Source organism: Triplophysa dalaica, chromosome 20, assembly GCF_015846415.1.
Source record: "Triplophysa dalaica isolate WHDGS20190420 chromosome 20, ASM1584641v1, whole genome shotgun sequence".
Lineage (NCBI taxonomy): Eukaryota > Metazoa > Chordata > Actinopteri > Cypriniformes > Nemacheilidae > Triplophysa > Triplophysa dalaica.
This window is the reverse complement of record NC_079561.1, coordinates 9287751-9303136: the sequence shown is the minus strand read 5'-3', so window position 1 is coordinate 9303136 and position 15386 is coordinate 9287751. Positions and strand designations below refer to the sequence as shown.

At 37.4% G+C, this 15386-nt stretch overlaps 1 protein-coding gene across 2 annotated transcripts in view; it reads right to left on the bottom strand.

Moving 5' to 3' along the window:
- Positions 1-130: 130 nt before the first annotated feature.
- The window catches only part of plagl2 (pleiomorphic adenoma gene-like 2), a 35304-nt gene continuing 20048 nt past the window's right edge, over positions 131-15386 (bottom strand). Inside the window, exons 2-4 of one of the 2 annotated variants that reach the window (XM_056732705.1) lie at positions 8450-8592; positions 7913-8331; positions 131-7156 (exon numbers count right to left, since the gene is read on the bottom strand). In XM_056732705.1, the coding sequence (XP_056588683.1) occupies positions 5692-7156; positions 7913-8214 (1767 nt within the window). In that variant the 5' untranslated portion in view covers positions 8215-8331; positions 8450-8592 and the 3' untranslated portion in view covers positions 131-5691. The remainder of the gene's footprint in view (positions 7157-7912; positions 8332-8449; positions 8593-15386) is intronic. The other variant, XM_056732706.1, reaches the window with a different exon arrangement.

Here is a 15386-nt window from a genome sequence, read left to right as displayed (position 1 = left end):
TTAAAAACTACAAATCAGATACTTTAATAGGCATTATCCCACTTTACAAATGGTCAATTGTATTCTGGGGAAAGTCTCACTCATGCAAGGTCAAGGAGAACTGTTAGACTTATACAAGCTGTAGATTTAACTCCAAGGGTTCGAGGCGTCAACCGGTAGCAATGTATTTGCCTTGGGTTATGGTGGGGGCAAAGAATTGTTTTTAAAGATACTGCTTTTTAGATTTAAGTTAAAATCTTTGTAGTTTTTATTTATAAAGGTTTTTATCTAACATATTTTAAGAGACAGGTGCTTACACATAAAACATCAGTGTTTGAGATGGCTCTAAATCGAAGATTATAATGCAAACGTATTTATTTGAACATTTTTCTGAAATCCATTTTTGTGTCTGTTAAAATAAGAATCATTGGCTAAACACATCGTCTGATTTATAGAAGGGATCAGGGAAATGATATTGGTCACATTGTAAGTTGCTCATAAACAAACATCATACTTGGATCTCTAATAGCTGGCTGTTAAGTGGGGCAGCTCCAGTGTTTAGATTGTTAAAACTGTTAAAAAGATTTCTGAGCTATTACACACAGTGAGTTTTGTTCTTTCATCTTTAGTAGGCCTTGGTATTGTATGTTTCTTGGTTCAGTAGGTTCTGTACAGGTGACTATGAATAAATGCAAGGACAACAGAATATATTTTCTACAGATATACTTTATTCTTATTGTTGTATAGGTTTGGTTGGCAGGTTTATGTATGTTTATGGTGTAAATACAGTGCTTTATATTGTCGCATTTTAGGTTATTATGAGGCTCTGTATGTCCTGATTCTATCTTTGATTTTAGGCAAAAGCATGTTTTTTCTTTATAATATTTAATTTCTCTATCTCTCCCTTTATAATGTATAACAATAAAAGTGCCAATTATGTCAAGATTTGAAACATTGTGCAGAAACACTGTTTGTTAAAAAAATTCTGGAGCGAATTATGTATCGGCACATTACGTATGGCCATTTTCTCTCATTTGGCTGTTCTGTGCTTTCTCATAGACGTCGGAGCCTTAACAGTTCTTGGAATACAAGACATGACTGTAAAACCACAAATTCCTTCAGATTTAAGTCATTCATACTCAAGAAATTATGGTACATTATGTATTTGTTGGTTTGGTAGCTGTGGGTGTTTTGGGCCTAAAACAACTCTTTAAGATGTGAAAGTATAGGTTTGTGATACGATGGTATAATTAAGACTGTCTGTTGCTCAGTTTTTATTACTTGGAATTGTGCCTTTCTTGTCTTTTCATTTGTGCACTGTGGTGCGGTTTCCTGTTCTGCCTGAATGGTGTGTGTGAATGGCAGTTTTCAGACATTACTCGCACCATCGCTGTGAGCGTCAGGAAATCAAACTAAAAGGACACCAGGAAATATGAAACCGTGGGTTTGTCTTTTAATCATTTTAACATTACACATAAGTCAAATGGTACAATGTACTGTACAATAAGTAAATAGGTTTATTGTAATGTCATCTCTTTGGATCAACCAATATACAAATCTGCCAACTTTACATTGCTGTAACTGACTGCAGGTGAACTGGGTAAGCGCACTGGTTGTGTCTGTTATACATTATTTGTACAATTCATCCTGTCAATGATCTTTATGTTTTAGAAACTAGTGTAAGAATGAATATTCCATTTTTTCACCTTTTTCCCGTAAGTCATGGTAATAAGCACGTACTAAAAGTAAAACTATGATGCTAAACAAGTTACATAGAAAGCTTGGAATGCAGAACTTACATTAAGCTAAAATATATAAAACTACATGTGGATTTTGTCCTATGTGAACAGTACCCATTTTCTCACTATTAAGCCGTAGCCATTGTTTAAAAGTATTTTTTTTGTCAAATCAGATGGTTTTGTTTAACATTATGTTGGTTACCCTTTAAAATTTCCCCTCAATGTTTTTGTTAGGAACCAACTACTATTCGGGTAATAAAGGACAAGTGCATCCCAGGTACAAGAGGAAAATATCATTTTAGCTTGGTTAATCTGTCCTCAGCATGTAAATATAATGCTGCATGTAAAAATACCCTGATCACTTGCCAAAGAAAAAAACAACATATATGAGATTCTGAGCTCCACCTATCAAGGCAGTTATTATGCAAAACTTCATTTAAACCAAAAGTGCTTTTTGGGGGCAGGGAGTGATTTCTAGTAAACCAGTTTAACCTGCCTGTTTATTATTACTGTTGATCAAATCACCTCAAGTCGTAGTTGTAAATGGAAAAGCCGTTTTTCTTTTGTGGCAATGATGGTGGCTTTCTGTCAAGTTTCATACTCAGGAGAACTATTATTTATAAGCATGTGTTACTCTACATGGTCTTTTTTAAAGATGAAATGACTTCCTCAAATGTATGACAAGTGGGGCAAGGGCCAAGGCTGCTAATATTAGTGAAAATCTATCAAAAATACTGTTACTCTTTTGGAAAAGGAGGAAAAAACAAATACATAAAGATGAATAAATTCTACACATCAAGCTAATGGCACGTACAAGATCAAATACAAAATTAAAAACATACAAACATACAAGTCTGAAAAATACTCATTTTTTTTAAAGGTTTAAAAGTGCTAGAATTCAGATCAGCTCACAGAAAACCCGGGGAGGACAAACTCATAAATTGCCAACAGCCTTATTTTCTGTTGAACATCTGTTTATTAAGAATAAATTAAAAATAAATGCTTTAATAGCTTCTAAATGAATTCAAGCCAAATGCAGTCAAAAATATGTTATATTTTAAAATGTTTTTAAAAGATCTTTATTTAGCCTGAATCCATTAAGTTAAATTTCCACATTTTATTCAATAACTGTTTTCTGGACATGTGAAATATATCAATAAACATTCCAAATGCCTAATAACTTAAAATATTAGGATGGGATGTACACTGTGAAAAAAAAACTATTACGATTGACCTAATTTTTGTTATTTGTGCAAGTTTTTGCAGACAGTTTTCCAAGAAATTTTACTTGGAAAAAAAGTATGCAAAAATTCTACAAAAAAACGTTGACTTGAAAAACTGTGTGCGAAACTTGCGCAAACTAACACAAAAGTAATAAATTAATCGTATTGTTGTTTTTTTACAGATACAAGTCAATTAAAATGTTTTTGGTTTTCTTCTGAAACCATTATTATTTATTGATCATCCTCAAATAACGATTATTCCTTAGCTTGCAATTGTGCAAAAAGAAGTTTCTTCTCCCCAGGGTTTTGGTATGAAAAACAAATAAATGAGGTGATGCGTTGTGTTGTCTTGAGGTCCTGTTTCAACAAACAGAAAATAATATAATGACAAAACGACTAGGCAATATCCCAATCAAACGTCCAATGCTTTGAATGTCAAAGAGCAGGCTGGTGACGTCTTTGTTCTGGAAACTGTCTCTTTTCAGACCCTTTTCATAAAATGTTTGTTCGAATCAAAGCAGCTGAAGAACAGAGAGAAAACGGACAAAACGGTTCACGTGTACTACTGCTAAAAGATCATTTGCAGTTTCCAAAGTGGTCTACAGTTGCTGGCAACCATAGCACAAAAGCAGCATAATATTGTTTTGTCTTTCCTTATAGTTTTGCGATGTGGCCTCATGTTTGTTTGCGAAGGTTTTACCTTTCTTTTGTCTTTCACATTCACTTTACACACTGAGGTGGACAAAACCTTATGTCATGAGATTCACCGTAAGGGATGATTTGGAGAAAAATACGAATCTGTTTGTTTCAGGCACGGCTTTAACTGCATTGATCAGCTTTCCCCTACAATTCATCTTCGCATGGCCATTGGTTACAAATGAGTATTTGGTAAACACTTGTGCAGTCCACTTGCTGGAAAATGGCAACTTGTTATGATATGAAAAAACCTCAATAGATTTGTTTCTGTGTTAACCACTACACCTGAAGCTAAAGCAATTGGAATCATGATGTCTGGGTTTCAGTGACAAACACTGATGGAGCAAATGATCGTGGAGAAACTATACCACCAAACAGCAATAAATCTGATCCAATACTGTAATAAAACAATACAAACCGAAACCTGGATCACATTATGTTCTAAGGATTAATATCTAGTCCTTTCTACTGGATTATGCCACTATTAGTCCTATTATATTTCGGTAAAATTCCACATAAATCATTATTTTTGACTCACACGGAAATACAAGGTAGAGAGAAAGCTATAGGGAAAAGCTAATACTTCATCCATTTTTTATCAATTTTACGCAAGGTACATGATCATGTAAACCTGCTAGACATAGACAATTTTGATACGACTATCTAAATTACAAAATGTACTGACAAAAAGCACTCATGATATATATTTTTGATGTGGTACTTCGTACACTGCAAAAAATAAAAAAAATCTTGTTTTTGTTTTGTCTTTTTTCATTCACATATACCAGGGCTATCATTACAATGTATGTCTCTCACTAAAATAAAAACCTGCCTAAAATACAATATATATACTTTTTGTTTTTAAAATATATGTTGTGATCTGGTGGGCGGGATGTGGAAGTGAGATGGTTTCCAGGGTGACTAAAAAATTAGTGCTGGAAGGAGTAAAACGCACCTTGACTTGGTAAAGTATCTTGTTTGAGTTAGTTGTTGGAACTTGTGCCTGTGTGTGTCTAATGTCTCTTTTCAGGAAGCGTGAAGCTAGAGTGGGTAAAGGGAGGGGATCTCAGCGGGTCACCATAGTAACCCAAAAATGTCAAGTGCCTTCTGCTGTAAACAAAGTGCTTATTTAGAGGAAAAATTGTAAACCTGTAAAATTGTTTAAGTTGTGTCAGTGGTAACATTGTACCAAATGATCAAATTGTGCAGTGTTCTGCCTGTTCTAGTCTCTCTGTTTCTCTCTCAGATACTGTAATTGTTTCTATAAAAAAATGAACACAAAGAGCTGGAAAAAAAACTTTTCCAGTTCACCTATTGAGGCGCAATCTACTATTTGATAAGTAACTGCTTTTAAGTTTTACAAATATTAAATCCTTTGAGATGATGATTTTACTTGCTTAAAAAAACTGCTTAAACTAGCCTTGCAGACCTTGTGGTCTGTTTAAACTGGTTTAAGATGGTCTCCAATCGAGGTTTTTTAGTCTTTTAACTGATTTGAATTGTTGTGCCTTTTAGCCAGAACAAATTAAATTTCAGACTCATTTCACTCCGTAATTCCTTCACTAATTCTTCCACACCTGACAATGAAGACGGTTTTAGTTAAGGGCAAACAACTATTACCTGTTTTACACTAAGTAGAATAGAGACAATATAGCAAGAAAAAGAAATTCTTATATCACTTCAAACTAATCTTTCAGAGTCTCAAAGACAGATCATCTTTTCTACAATAATCTTTTCCAACTTCTACTAGTATTATTACTTTATAAAGTATGCAGTACCATGCCACAAGGCCTACTGATGCTGCCACCTAACTACTAAATTGTAGGAGAGGGGATGGTGGGAGAGGTTCACAACTGAGTATTTTTAAAAAGTCATAGCTAAAATTCAGACAGCCTAAATAAAAGCTCTGTAATATTTCCTATCTTTATTTCATTAAAAAGCTCTTGTGCGCTTTTGTTAAGGCTTCTACGTGTTCAAGTGTTCTACCTTCCCACCCCTAGGGGGAGCACTAAAGGCACCTCAGCCCTCGGCAGGCCAGGCTGGGGTGAGGAACCTCATTGAAAAGCCTGGTGAAAGCGAGGCAGAGTGGTCGTATTGAGGCTAGAGCTGAATACTGGTGGGAGCGGGTGCAGAGGCCCAAGACCAAGACCCCCACCGGAGCCTGGCTGCTCCTGAGGTTGAGGTTGCAACGAGGTAAGAGGCACCGCAGCTGTGATCGTGGCAGCATGTGGTTCGGCAGCATGCGAAGAAGCCGACGATGATGAGGAAGACGAAGAAGAAACAGTTGAGGAGGTGGAGTAACCCATGACCAGTCCCCCTGAACTCATGGGGGCGCTGTAGGGCGGCAGATTGAGTGGAAGAAAGCCCAGCAGATGGGAGAAGTCCATGTTAGCAGCACAAAAAGACTCAGCAATGACCGCGGGGCTCTTGGACATGAGGGAGTCCCCGCAGAGGTCATCCGACAATCCCGGCGGAGGTTCCAAACCCTCCTTGTTGGGCGAAGCTGCGGAGTGGGGGTCAGCTGAGGAAGGTGGGGGAACAGGGAGCCCACATTGTAGATCCATCAGGAAACTCTCCATCTCCACCTTCAGGGGCTTATCCAGCAGGTATGAGGTAGATCCGAGCTGGTACTTGGGCGGCGGGTGCTGTTGTTGCTGGTTTTGTAGGGAAGGCTGCTGCTGGTGTGACGGTGAAGAGTGGTGATGATGGTGAGGGTGGTGATGGTGGTGATGGTGTGGGTGATGGTGGTGCAGTGATGAAGGAGGTTCCATGTGGCAGCCCATCCCCATGGCAGTGGATAAAGAGGCGGGAACCAGTGAATGATGGTGACCCATGGTTGGATTGGACATGGCTTGGAGATGATGCGGGTTGTACATTCCCATCGGAAAAGGGGTGGCGCCGGGAAAAGGCTTCACCATCATCGAGTCCTTGGTAGGTCCCATACTACACATCATAGGACTTATTTCTTCTTTCACAGCACAAGTCGGCGAACCGGACCCAAGGAAACCCAACATATCCGGCGGTTCCGTCTTGATCTTCAGCAGCTCCTGTGAGTGGCTTTTCTTGACGTGCCGCGTCAAATGGTCCTTCCGCCCAAAGCGCTGGGCGCAGTACTGGCACAGGAAGTCTTTGCGGCCCGTGTGTACCACCATGTGTCGACGAACGTCCTTTCGCGTATAGAAGCATCGATCGCAGTGGTCGCAGGGGTGTTTTTTTTCCTTGGTGCCGCCTGAAGACTTGCCCGAGTGGCTCTTCAGGTGCTCCAGGAGTGCGGGTGTGCTCTCGTAGCCTTGCAAGCAAACCTTACAGGTAAGATCGCCGGCGGTGGCTGAGTGCATGGCCATATGCCGCTTGTATCCTAGCTTTGTGTTATAGTGTTTGCCACACTCTTCACACTTAAAGGCCTCTTTGTTGGGGTCGTGAGTCTGCAGGTGGTTTTTAAGGTGATCTTTACGGTGAAACATCTTCTCGCAAAATGAACACTGGTGAGTCTTCTGCGGGGAGTGTGTGGCCATATGCCTACAAGAGAGACAATGACAGCATTTAAACTTACACAAGTGACACTAGAGATTCATTTTGCATATAACATCATTTAAAAGGAAAACCTAAAATTTCTTTCAATTTCAATTCTTGACAATTTGACAACAATTATCTTAATACCCCCAAATTATCCACATTCATTTGTATCTTTATGGGGCAGTTTACTAGTCAGGGATTAGGACTAGTCCTAAACTAAACTAAATGTTATGTTAAAATACATCAGTGCCATTGTTTGATCTTAAAATGCACACAAGTAATGTTTTTTGTTAAAACCTGTTTAAATGTCTTAATTTAACTAAGGCATAGTCCTGTTCTAAAATAATCCCTGTCCAGGAAATCACACCTATATGTTTAATGCATCAACAAATTACAAATTATTCTTAATATCCAAAGGGGAACATTTAGGGAGAAAGACATTAAAGCTTCAATCTGTAACATTTTTAATAAAAAAAGTGTTGCAATTTTGCAAGAAATTTAAGTTATTTTTAAACACACAAGCACAACCTGTAACCTGTAAAATTATTCTCAAACAGAGATGGCGATAAAGAGTCTAAAGTTACTGATTGCTGCTTTAATGAACAACCTGTAAAAGTGTTTCTCTGGGATGTGATAGGGGACCTTAGTAGAATTAGTATGAAATGGTTCATTACTTAATTTACAGCTGATGTATACAGCCATTATACGTAAGAAGTGCTTTTACGTGTGGAGAAGCAGCAGCTGGTACGTGTGACCTACCTAAAGAGCTTATATTTGGAGCTGAAAGCCTTGAGACAGTGAGGCTGCGAACAGTGGAAAGGTTTCTCTCCTGTGTGACAGAAAGAGTGAAGTCGAAGCTTATCCTTCGAAGTGAAGAGGGTACCGCACACCAAACACTCGTTCCCACTGCCTCTCCCTTCCCTCTCTCTCTCAGTCTCTAACTCTCTGTCCGTCCTCCCTGCAGTGGGACCTCCAAACACTTTGGTGGCGGTTCGTCGATCCTTGTCCTCCAGCGTCAGTGAGGCAATGTGGTGTGGGGCATCGGCTGCGGCTGCTGCCATGGCAGCCCTAGGGAGGCGTTGCCATTGAAACGCGGCCGTGGCTGCCCTGCCTTCTAGGCTCCCGTTCGATATCGCGGCGGAGTTTAAGGGGGTGAAGGCTCGTAGGTCATCCGCAATCTGTGACATGAAAATTAAGATTATTATAACAACGTATATTACACACTTATTAAAGGTTGTGATAAGCTTGAGGTTTTGTTGTGGTTCACACAGGGAAACAGCCGAACACAATGCTTACCCTCTTACGTGCTGAAAACGTGTCTCCCAAATGAAATGTAAGTGCTTGTCTGTCTTTTTCCTTTACCTTTATGCTCTTATCCTGTCCCACCTGCCATAATTGCGGCCCAGTAGGAGGCAAAAGTGCTCATCATTGTCTTCATCCTTCAGAACAAAACAGACAGACTTTTTATTTAAAGTAGTCAAAAATATGAGAAACTTATATATTTATACATTATTATGTATTATATTATATACAGTTAAATATTCATATTTAACTTGACCAATTTTTAGATGGCTTGTAAAAGTTGTCTGTTTGAAAAGCTTTGGTTTTTAAGTTTTATATGAGACAGACAGATATATAAACCATTGAGTGAGCTCGCAGAAAGATACATGAAAGTTAAATAAAGAGCATGTTGTTATTGCAAAATAAACCCTGAAACAAAGCACCGCTATACTTGCCATATGAGTAAATTTGACACAGAATTAGAAACGAAATATTGGACATTGATTACATTTTTTTTATTTAATCTCATATATGTTATTAATTAGACACATGCGTAAATCATTTTTGACGTTTTAAATAAAATAAGTTGGTTAGATGTGCTGAGCTACTAGTTTCAGGCGGTGGCTATCTGGAAATATCAGACCTTGAAATGTCGCAACTGGCCAATCACAATCGAGAATTCCAGAGGGCCATGTAACATCGAACAATAGTATTTTTATTAAAATATAAAATGAACATAATAAATCAATGTAAAAACACTTATTATTTTTTCATTTAATTGTATTCAATTATTCATTGATTTATTACTTATCACTTCAGTTATTATAATACTTAATTACATAAATCTGGATTGTTCTTGTTTTTGTTCCTTCGAAAGGTACATTTGATAACTTAAAGTAATAATAACTTTGCCAGACTTAACAATGAAGCATTATGTGATTGGGAACTCACTTCAACAGTCTATAATTACCTCTGGGTATATCCTATAACTGCTCTAACACGTTTACTTTGTCGCTAGCTAGAGGGCAGTAACGTACAAAACTGTTGACAAACTGAGTATTGACAGTAGTTGGCATTTCCCATGTGTGAGAATATTTAAGAAAATTATGCATTTCTGATTATATCACAGTAAGAAAGTTCCTTCTTTCATTTTCCTTATTGTTGTAATGCATCATGAGGCGCATTATGTGTCCCTGCATGTTCTGTCATGCATTTGTGTACATACACTTCAGTGTTGGGAAACACTTTAATGCTCTTGTAACCCTAAAACAAACAGAAGACACAAAGCTGCCTCTGGTTATGGCAAATAATTAAATGTTAAATTTGAAAAAAAGTATCACATTACTTCACTCTAAGGCAAAATAAATGAGATGAGTCAATATTGACAGTTGCCTTTACGTTTTTTAATCAGGGTTTATAATTTCTCTATTGTCTCTTTATTTGCATCATCTCATATAGTTTGGGAAAGTTCACACCTAGATACCATGCTTGGTTAATCTTGTGATACGTGGCCATTTGCCATTTTGCACACACTTTCCTGTCAGAAAAGTGCATTGTGTTTTTAAGACTGTGGTGAACAGCATTTGTTTCAAAGCGTGAAAAGTCCACAGATTGCACTGTGTCTACTTGTTATTCAATGCAAGAATGCATCCTGTGTGAACAGCCCCTTAAAATAAAAAAAAATGTCTATAGCCCCCTGCATTCTGTTTCATTCTCCTGTGCTCTTTACAGCTGTTCCTAAACACAAGAACATGTCCAATGTAAACGCCCCCTACTAATTGGTGTTTAGTAAAGTCTTATTATACAGGGCTAAATTAAGAGTGACTAGTTGTTCAGTAAACCCACTTTGTTTTGCAGTTTTGCATCACCTTATGCATCATCCACTAAATACGTTTCTTAATTGATACTCCGCTTTAGAACTAAGCATAAAATGCACGATACTGACTTCAAAATTCTGTAGTAGAATCACAATATTTTAAACAAAATTAAAAAAACTGAACTGATTTATAAATTACAGATGGATTTCTAAAAAGTTTTTTTTTTATTACGTATTATAATACTTAATTATATAAATATTGTTTGTTATCATGATAACGATTTAAAGTATATATATATATAATATAATAATTTATATATAATATAAATGTATATTTTAAAATGTAAAAATTAACTCTTAAATTTTAAACTCTATTATTTTATTTTTATACAACTGACAATGATCAAGTGAGCCTTCTTGTATATAAACAATAAATGTAATTTAAATTACATAAGTTTAATAATAATTATATTTAATTTTTTTTTTTTTTTTAAGGCTGTTAGGTATTTTAGTACAATAGATACTCCGATCACAAAACTATTAAGACCCTGTTCACAACAGTATTTTGTGATCAAATCATTCAATTCTGAGCTTAACACCAGGTGTTAATGGGCTCTAAGTATGCGTGGTCTATTCTGCGTGGTATAATTGTGTGTGTGCGTGATTATCCATATGTATGTGAATAAGAGGAAGTGACAGCTGTGCGGTACTACCGCAGTCGTCACGCAGCAGGGTGGGTGCAGGGGGGTGACAATACACCATTCAGCTACTCCAGGGAGCCCTGCTCCATTGTGATGTTTGTTCACTGCACACATTCCACATGAGCACATACATCCCATCCGTCACGCCGGCGACCACCGCGTTTAACGTGCTGTATCCATACGAACGCTCCGAAAACAACTCTACTTCCCCTCTACACATTTACCACATTTACTCCATTCTGAATAACTTTCAAAGTAAATAGATAATAATATCCTATAATGTTAACATTTATTTATGCCATGTAGTTCTAAACCTCTGAAACTGAGGATTTGAAAGCATCTTTATGCTATTCTAATCCATGTGACTGTAACAGGAACCAAGGGTCTTATGTATACAATTCTGCATAGATTTCATTCTTAAAGTGTGCAAAGAAGAGCAACAAAAAGTGGCCATTGTTTTTTATATGTAAATCTGCAACAATTCACCTATGCTGCACTTTCATATCAGTGTAGGGCAGCCTGACGGATCGGTTGATGGAGCTGGTGGGTTTATACACGCCTTCAGAAGGCCACAAAAAGTATCCTGCTAAATGCTGCACAGGAGGAGGAACTGGCCATGCATATTGCCTGTGCGACTGTGTCTGATGTTTTGTTTTGAGATTAAAGGGTTTTCACATTCCTCTGGCCCGGAGGTCAAAGGTCACAGTGTACACCATGATTCCTCCTGTGTGCAGGTTTAACCCCTTCTGTCCTAAAGTAGGAAGTGAGAGAAGAGCTAATTCAAGGCCACAGACACATGAAAATATAGACAATGTGCCTGATTCTAATCCTTATATGTCACATTCACAGCACATTTACTATAAACCCATCCATACAAAACATTTTTAAAATGGTTTGTATTTGCATATTTGATTTAAATTTTTATTTAAAAAAATTAAAAATAGCATTTGTGCAAAACATAATTACTATTATTAACCTTTTTATATTTTTGACTCTTGTTGTCTGCTAAACAGCTGCTAAATGGTCTTTTGTTGTTTTTTTAACAATAATGATTTATTTTTTATTTTATTATTTTATTTGAACATATTTAATTTGATTTTATTTTATATTTTATCATATGTTTTATTTTATTATTTTATATTCCATTTTATTTTATATACCATCTTATTTTATTTTATCCTGTGTTATATTTTATATTCTATTCTTTATTAATATTTATTTATTTATTATAAAAAATTTGCCTTAGCAGATTCTGGCCATAGACACCACTATTTTAGATTTATTCAGTAATACTTAATTTTAAAAGTCCACTTTCAAATATTTAACAAACTATAGGTAATTTGTTAAATTCTTGTACATTACCAGTCAGTAAAGTATTAGTAGACTGTGTCTCTAACACTTCACTATGATTGTCCCTCAAAAAACTTTGCAACTTCATGTCAACTTATTCTCCTAACCCTTCCCTTATAGACGGTTTCACCAGAAACAACTTAAACAAACATTATGTGGACCAAACTTAACTTCCGATAGACCTCCGCAATGAATCTACTGTTGAGTAGTTTTAATGTAATTTAATACAATTAACATACAATAAAATATTTATATAAATTAATATTAATTCAATACGAAATAAATTGTTATATTATAAGCAAACACAGATCGATAGATAACTTCGGGCCAGCTCGTACATCCGATTAACCGTCTATACCTTACGCTAATCTTAACCTAACCATCTACTAACACTCTAATAACAGTTAGTTGTCATGTAGATGAAAATTATCAAGAAATAGTATTGCAACTTATACTCAAGCAATATTAAAAAAAAGTCGATTACTCAAGCGGACAAAATCACATCTCTTTAAAGTAAAGCTGCAACAAGAATGAACATCAGAACTCACTATGATATTATACACAGTTGAAGTTATGACTGCCTTGTCATTGAATTCAATATAAAGATGAAAATGTTGTAAAAAAACAACTATCCAATCAGAGAGCTCATCAAAAGGTTAAGAAGTGCATCTATGTTCAACTTCCACCAGGTAGGAGGGATTTACAAACAAATCTGCTCAACTAACCTCTCTTGGCTTTCCAACATAAACCAGAATTTATTCACTTTCATCATCGCATAACAAGACTTGTGCAACTCATGAAAAACATATTTGAAACACAAACCATGTCAGTTTATATTATGAATAAAACTAAACACGCACACGCACAGCTTAAACGTTACCCTTGTTTGTTACGTGCCTGACATTTAAACCACCAGGCTAATTAGCAAACACACATTAAACTCATTAAAAAAACTCACTGTAACTTTACTAGAACGTTTGAGTAAACAGCAAATGCACTTGCAGAACCCAGTGTCCAGATTATCATAGCATGTGTCATGTGAGGGTTTTATAAACAGAGAAGCACACCACTGGCAACCTGTTCCGGAAAAGAAGTTCAGTTACCAAAAATAGCCCCTGAGTTCACCGCACTGAGCTAAAGTGACAACAGCCGGGCTGGAGCGAGGAGAGAGATGATAGAACGTGAGAGGAGATGAGCGAGATTACAAATGCGTGTTGGTTAAGCAAAGCAACAGATGGCACGAGGAGTTGGAGACGGAAATGAATTAGAAGGAGGAAGGAGAAAAATGAAAGCGAGGGAGAAGCTTCTGGTCAGTGATGGTTACACAGGCTCCACAGTGTGACTAGTCATGCTTTACTGGCCACATTGACCAGGGATGACAGGCAGGGGAAGGGGGGCAAGTGCAACAGGAGATTCCAGATATGAGACCTGCAGGGGATCAAGAGAGTGTGTATGTGTGTATCTTATCTTTGCGTTCAGGAGCTTAAACACAAACAAAGACGACTTTTAACCTGAGGGCTACCTGGAACCACAATGCAACGCCTTGTAAGAGTTATTTCGGACCCAACAGTAGCCTATTTCAAGTGCACTGTTTGTAGGCCTATGTTCTCAGCCATTCAACTTTCAGATTTGCAATCTTTTGACCCCCCCGATCGTGTTTGGAGTGACGGGCGGGTTTCACTTCCTCTCACAGTGTCCGTTTGCAGCGTACAGAGTGTAAGCCTCCCACGCCTCAACCACCTTGAAGCCTACCACTATCACACCTCTCCACTGACACAGAGAGCCATGCCAAACCCTCAAATCCATGACAGTTACACAGGCCTGGCTCCGGCTAACAACACGGGATGTGGCCGCAATCTGCACCTACCCCGCCCCCCTCCACATTATACACATCCACCAGCCCAGGCGAAAAGACAGGGAACGGAGCTAAACTTAGTCGGCTGTGGTTGACCGTTAGAGCAGGGCAGCTCACCTCATCACAGATTCGATTGGTGCGTGGGTTTGACTATATTCAATCGCTCAGGGTTCAATCGCTTTCTTACTGTCTCTATATTTTATTCATTGAATAAAATAATTATAATCAATCGGAATAAATGTCAAAGCCTTTAAACAGACAATTTATCGCTATTTTTTATTAGACAATGAATCATCAGCCAAATTTCATCATAGTGACAGCCCTACAGAAGGAACCTATAATTCCAAGGGGATGCAATTCAGTATAATTGTTTTTCATCAGTTGGAAGGAAAGTAGAAAATGGTAATGTTTGTACTGGTTTGTAGTGGTGCGTAGCACAAACACACAGTTCTGTAAGCCACCATTGTTGTTCTGGTTGCACTAAGGCATCCCAATAGACTGAGCATGTTACGAACATGTATATTATGTCATAAAGATTTTTGTGTGGTTAACACAAACACATTGTAAACAAAGAAAGTGACCTGAGATATGTAATAATGGTTTATAAAGAAAGTGTAAAAAAATTTGGGGGGGGCAAAAAATCTGCAAATGATTTAAAGGCAAGGTGGGTGATCTTGTCTAGAGACATTTTCATTGTCATGTTGGTTGGAAATCTCTTTAGATCTTGATAGCAAACAAGAAATATTGTGGTCAAATCATATTTTTATAACTATATATCGTCTGCGAAAGGCGTAGGACCAAAAAACCTTCAGCCAATCAAAACGTTCTGGCCGAACGCTGTGAATGGTCATGAGTACATTTTCAGCCAATGTATTTTGCATACCACTGTGCACCCTGTTCACGTAGAAATCGTACGTCATCAGCACGCTCATGTACAATCAGCAACAATCAAACACTTCTGCCGAAAATAAAAAAAAAAATCTATAAAACGAATGTCCGTTTTTTGAAAGAGCAGTGAGGAAAAAACGTCTGGATCGGGAAAGAGTGAAAACTGGAATTAACATGGGTTCAGCTTTTACACAATGGAGACAGCTCTGGCAGGCAAAGGGTGTGAAAGACAACACCATGGTTGCTCTCTTTCTTTCGGACAGGTATGTACATGCTTCGAGAAGAATTTAATGGATTTAGTTTGTAATTTGTCACGTGGCTTTACGAAATACATTCATGTGT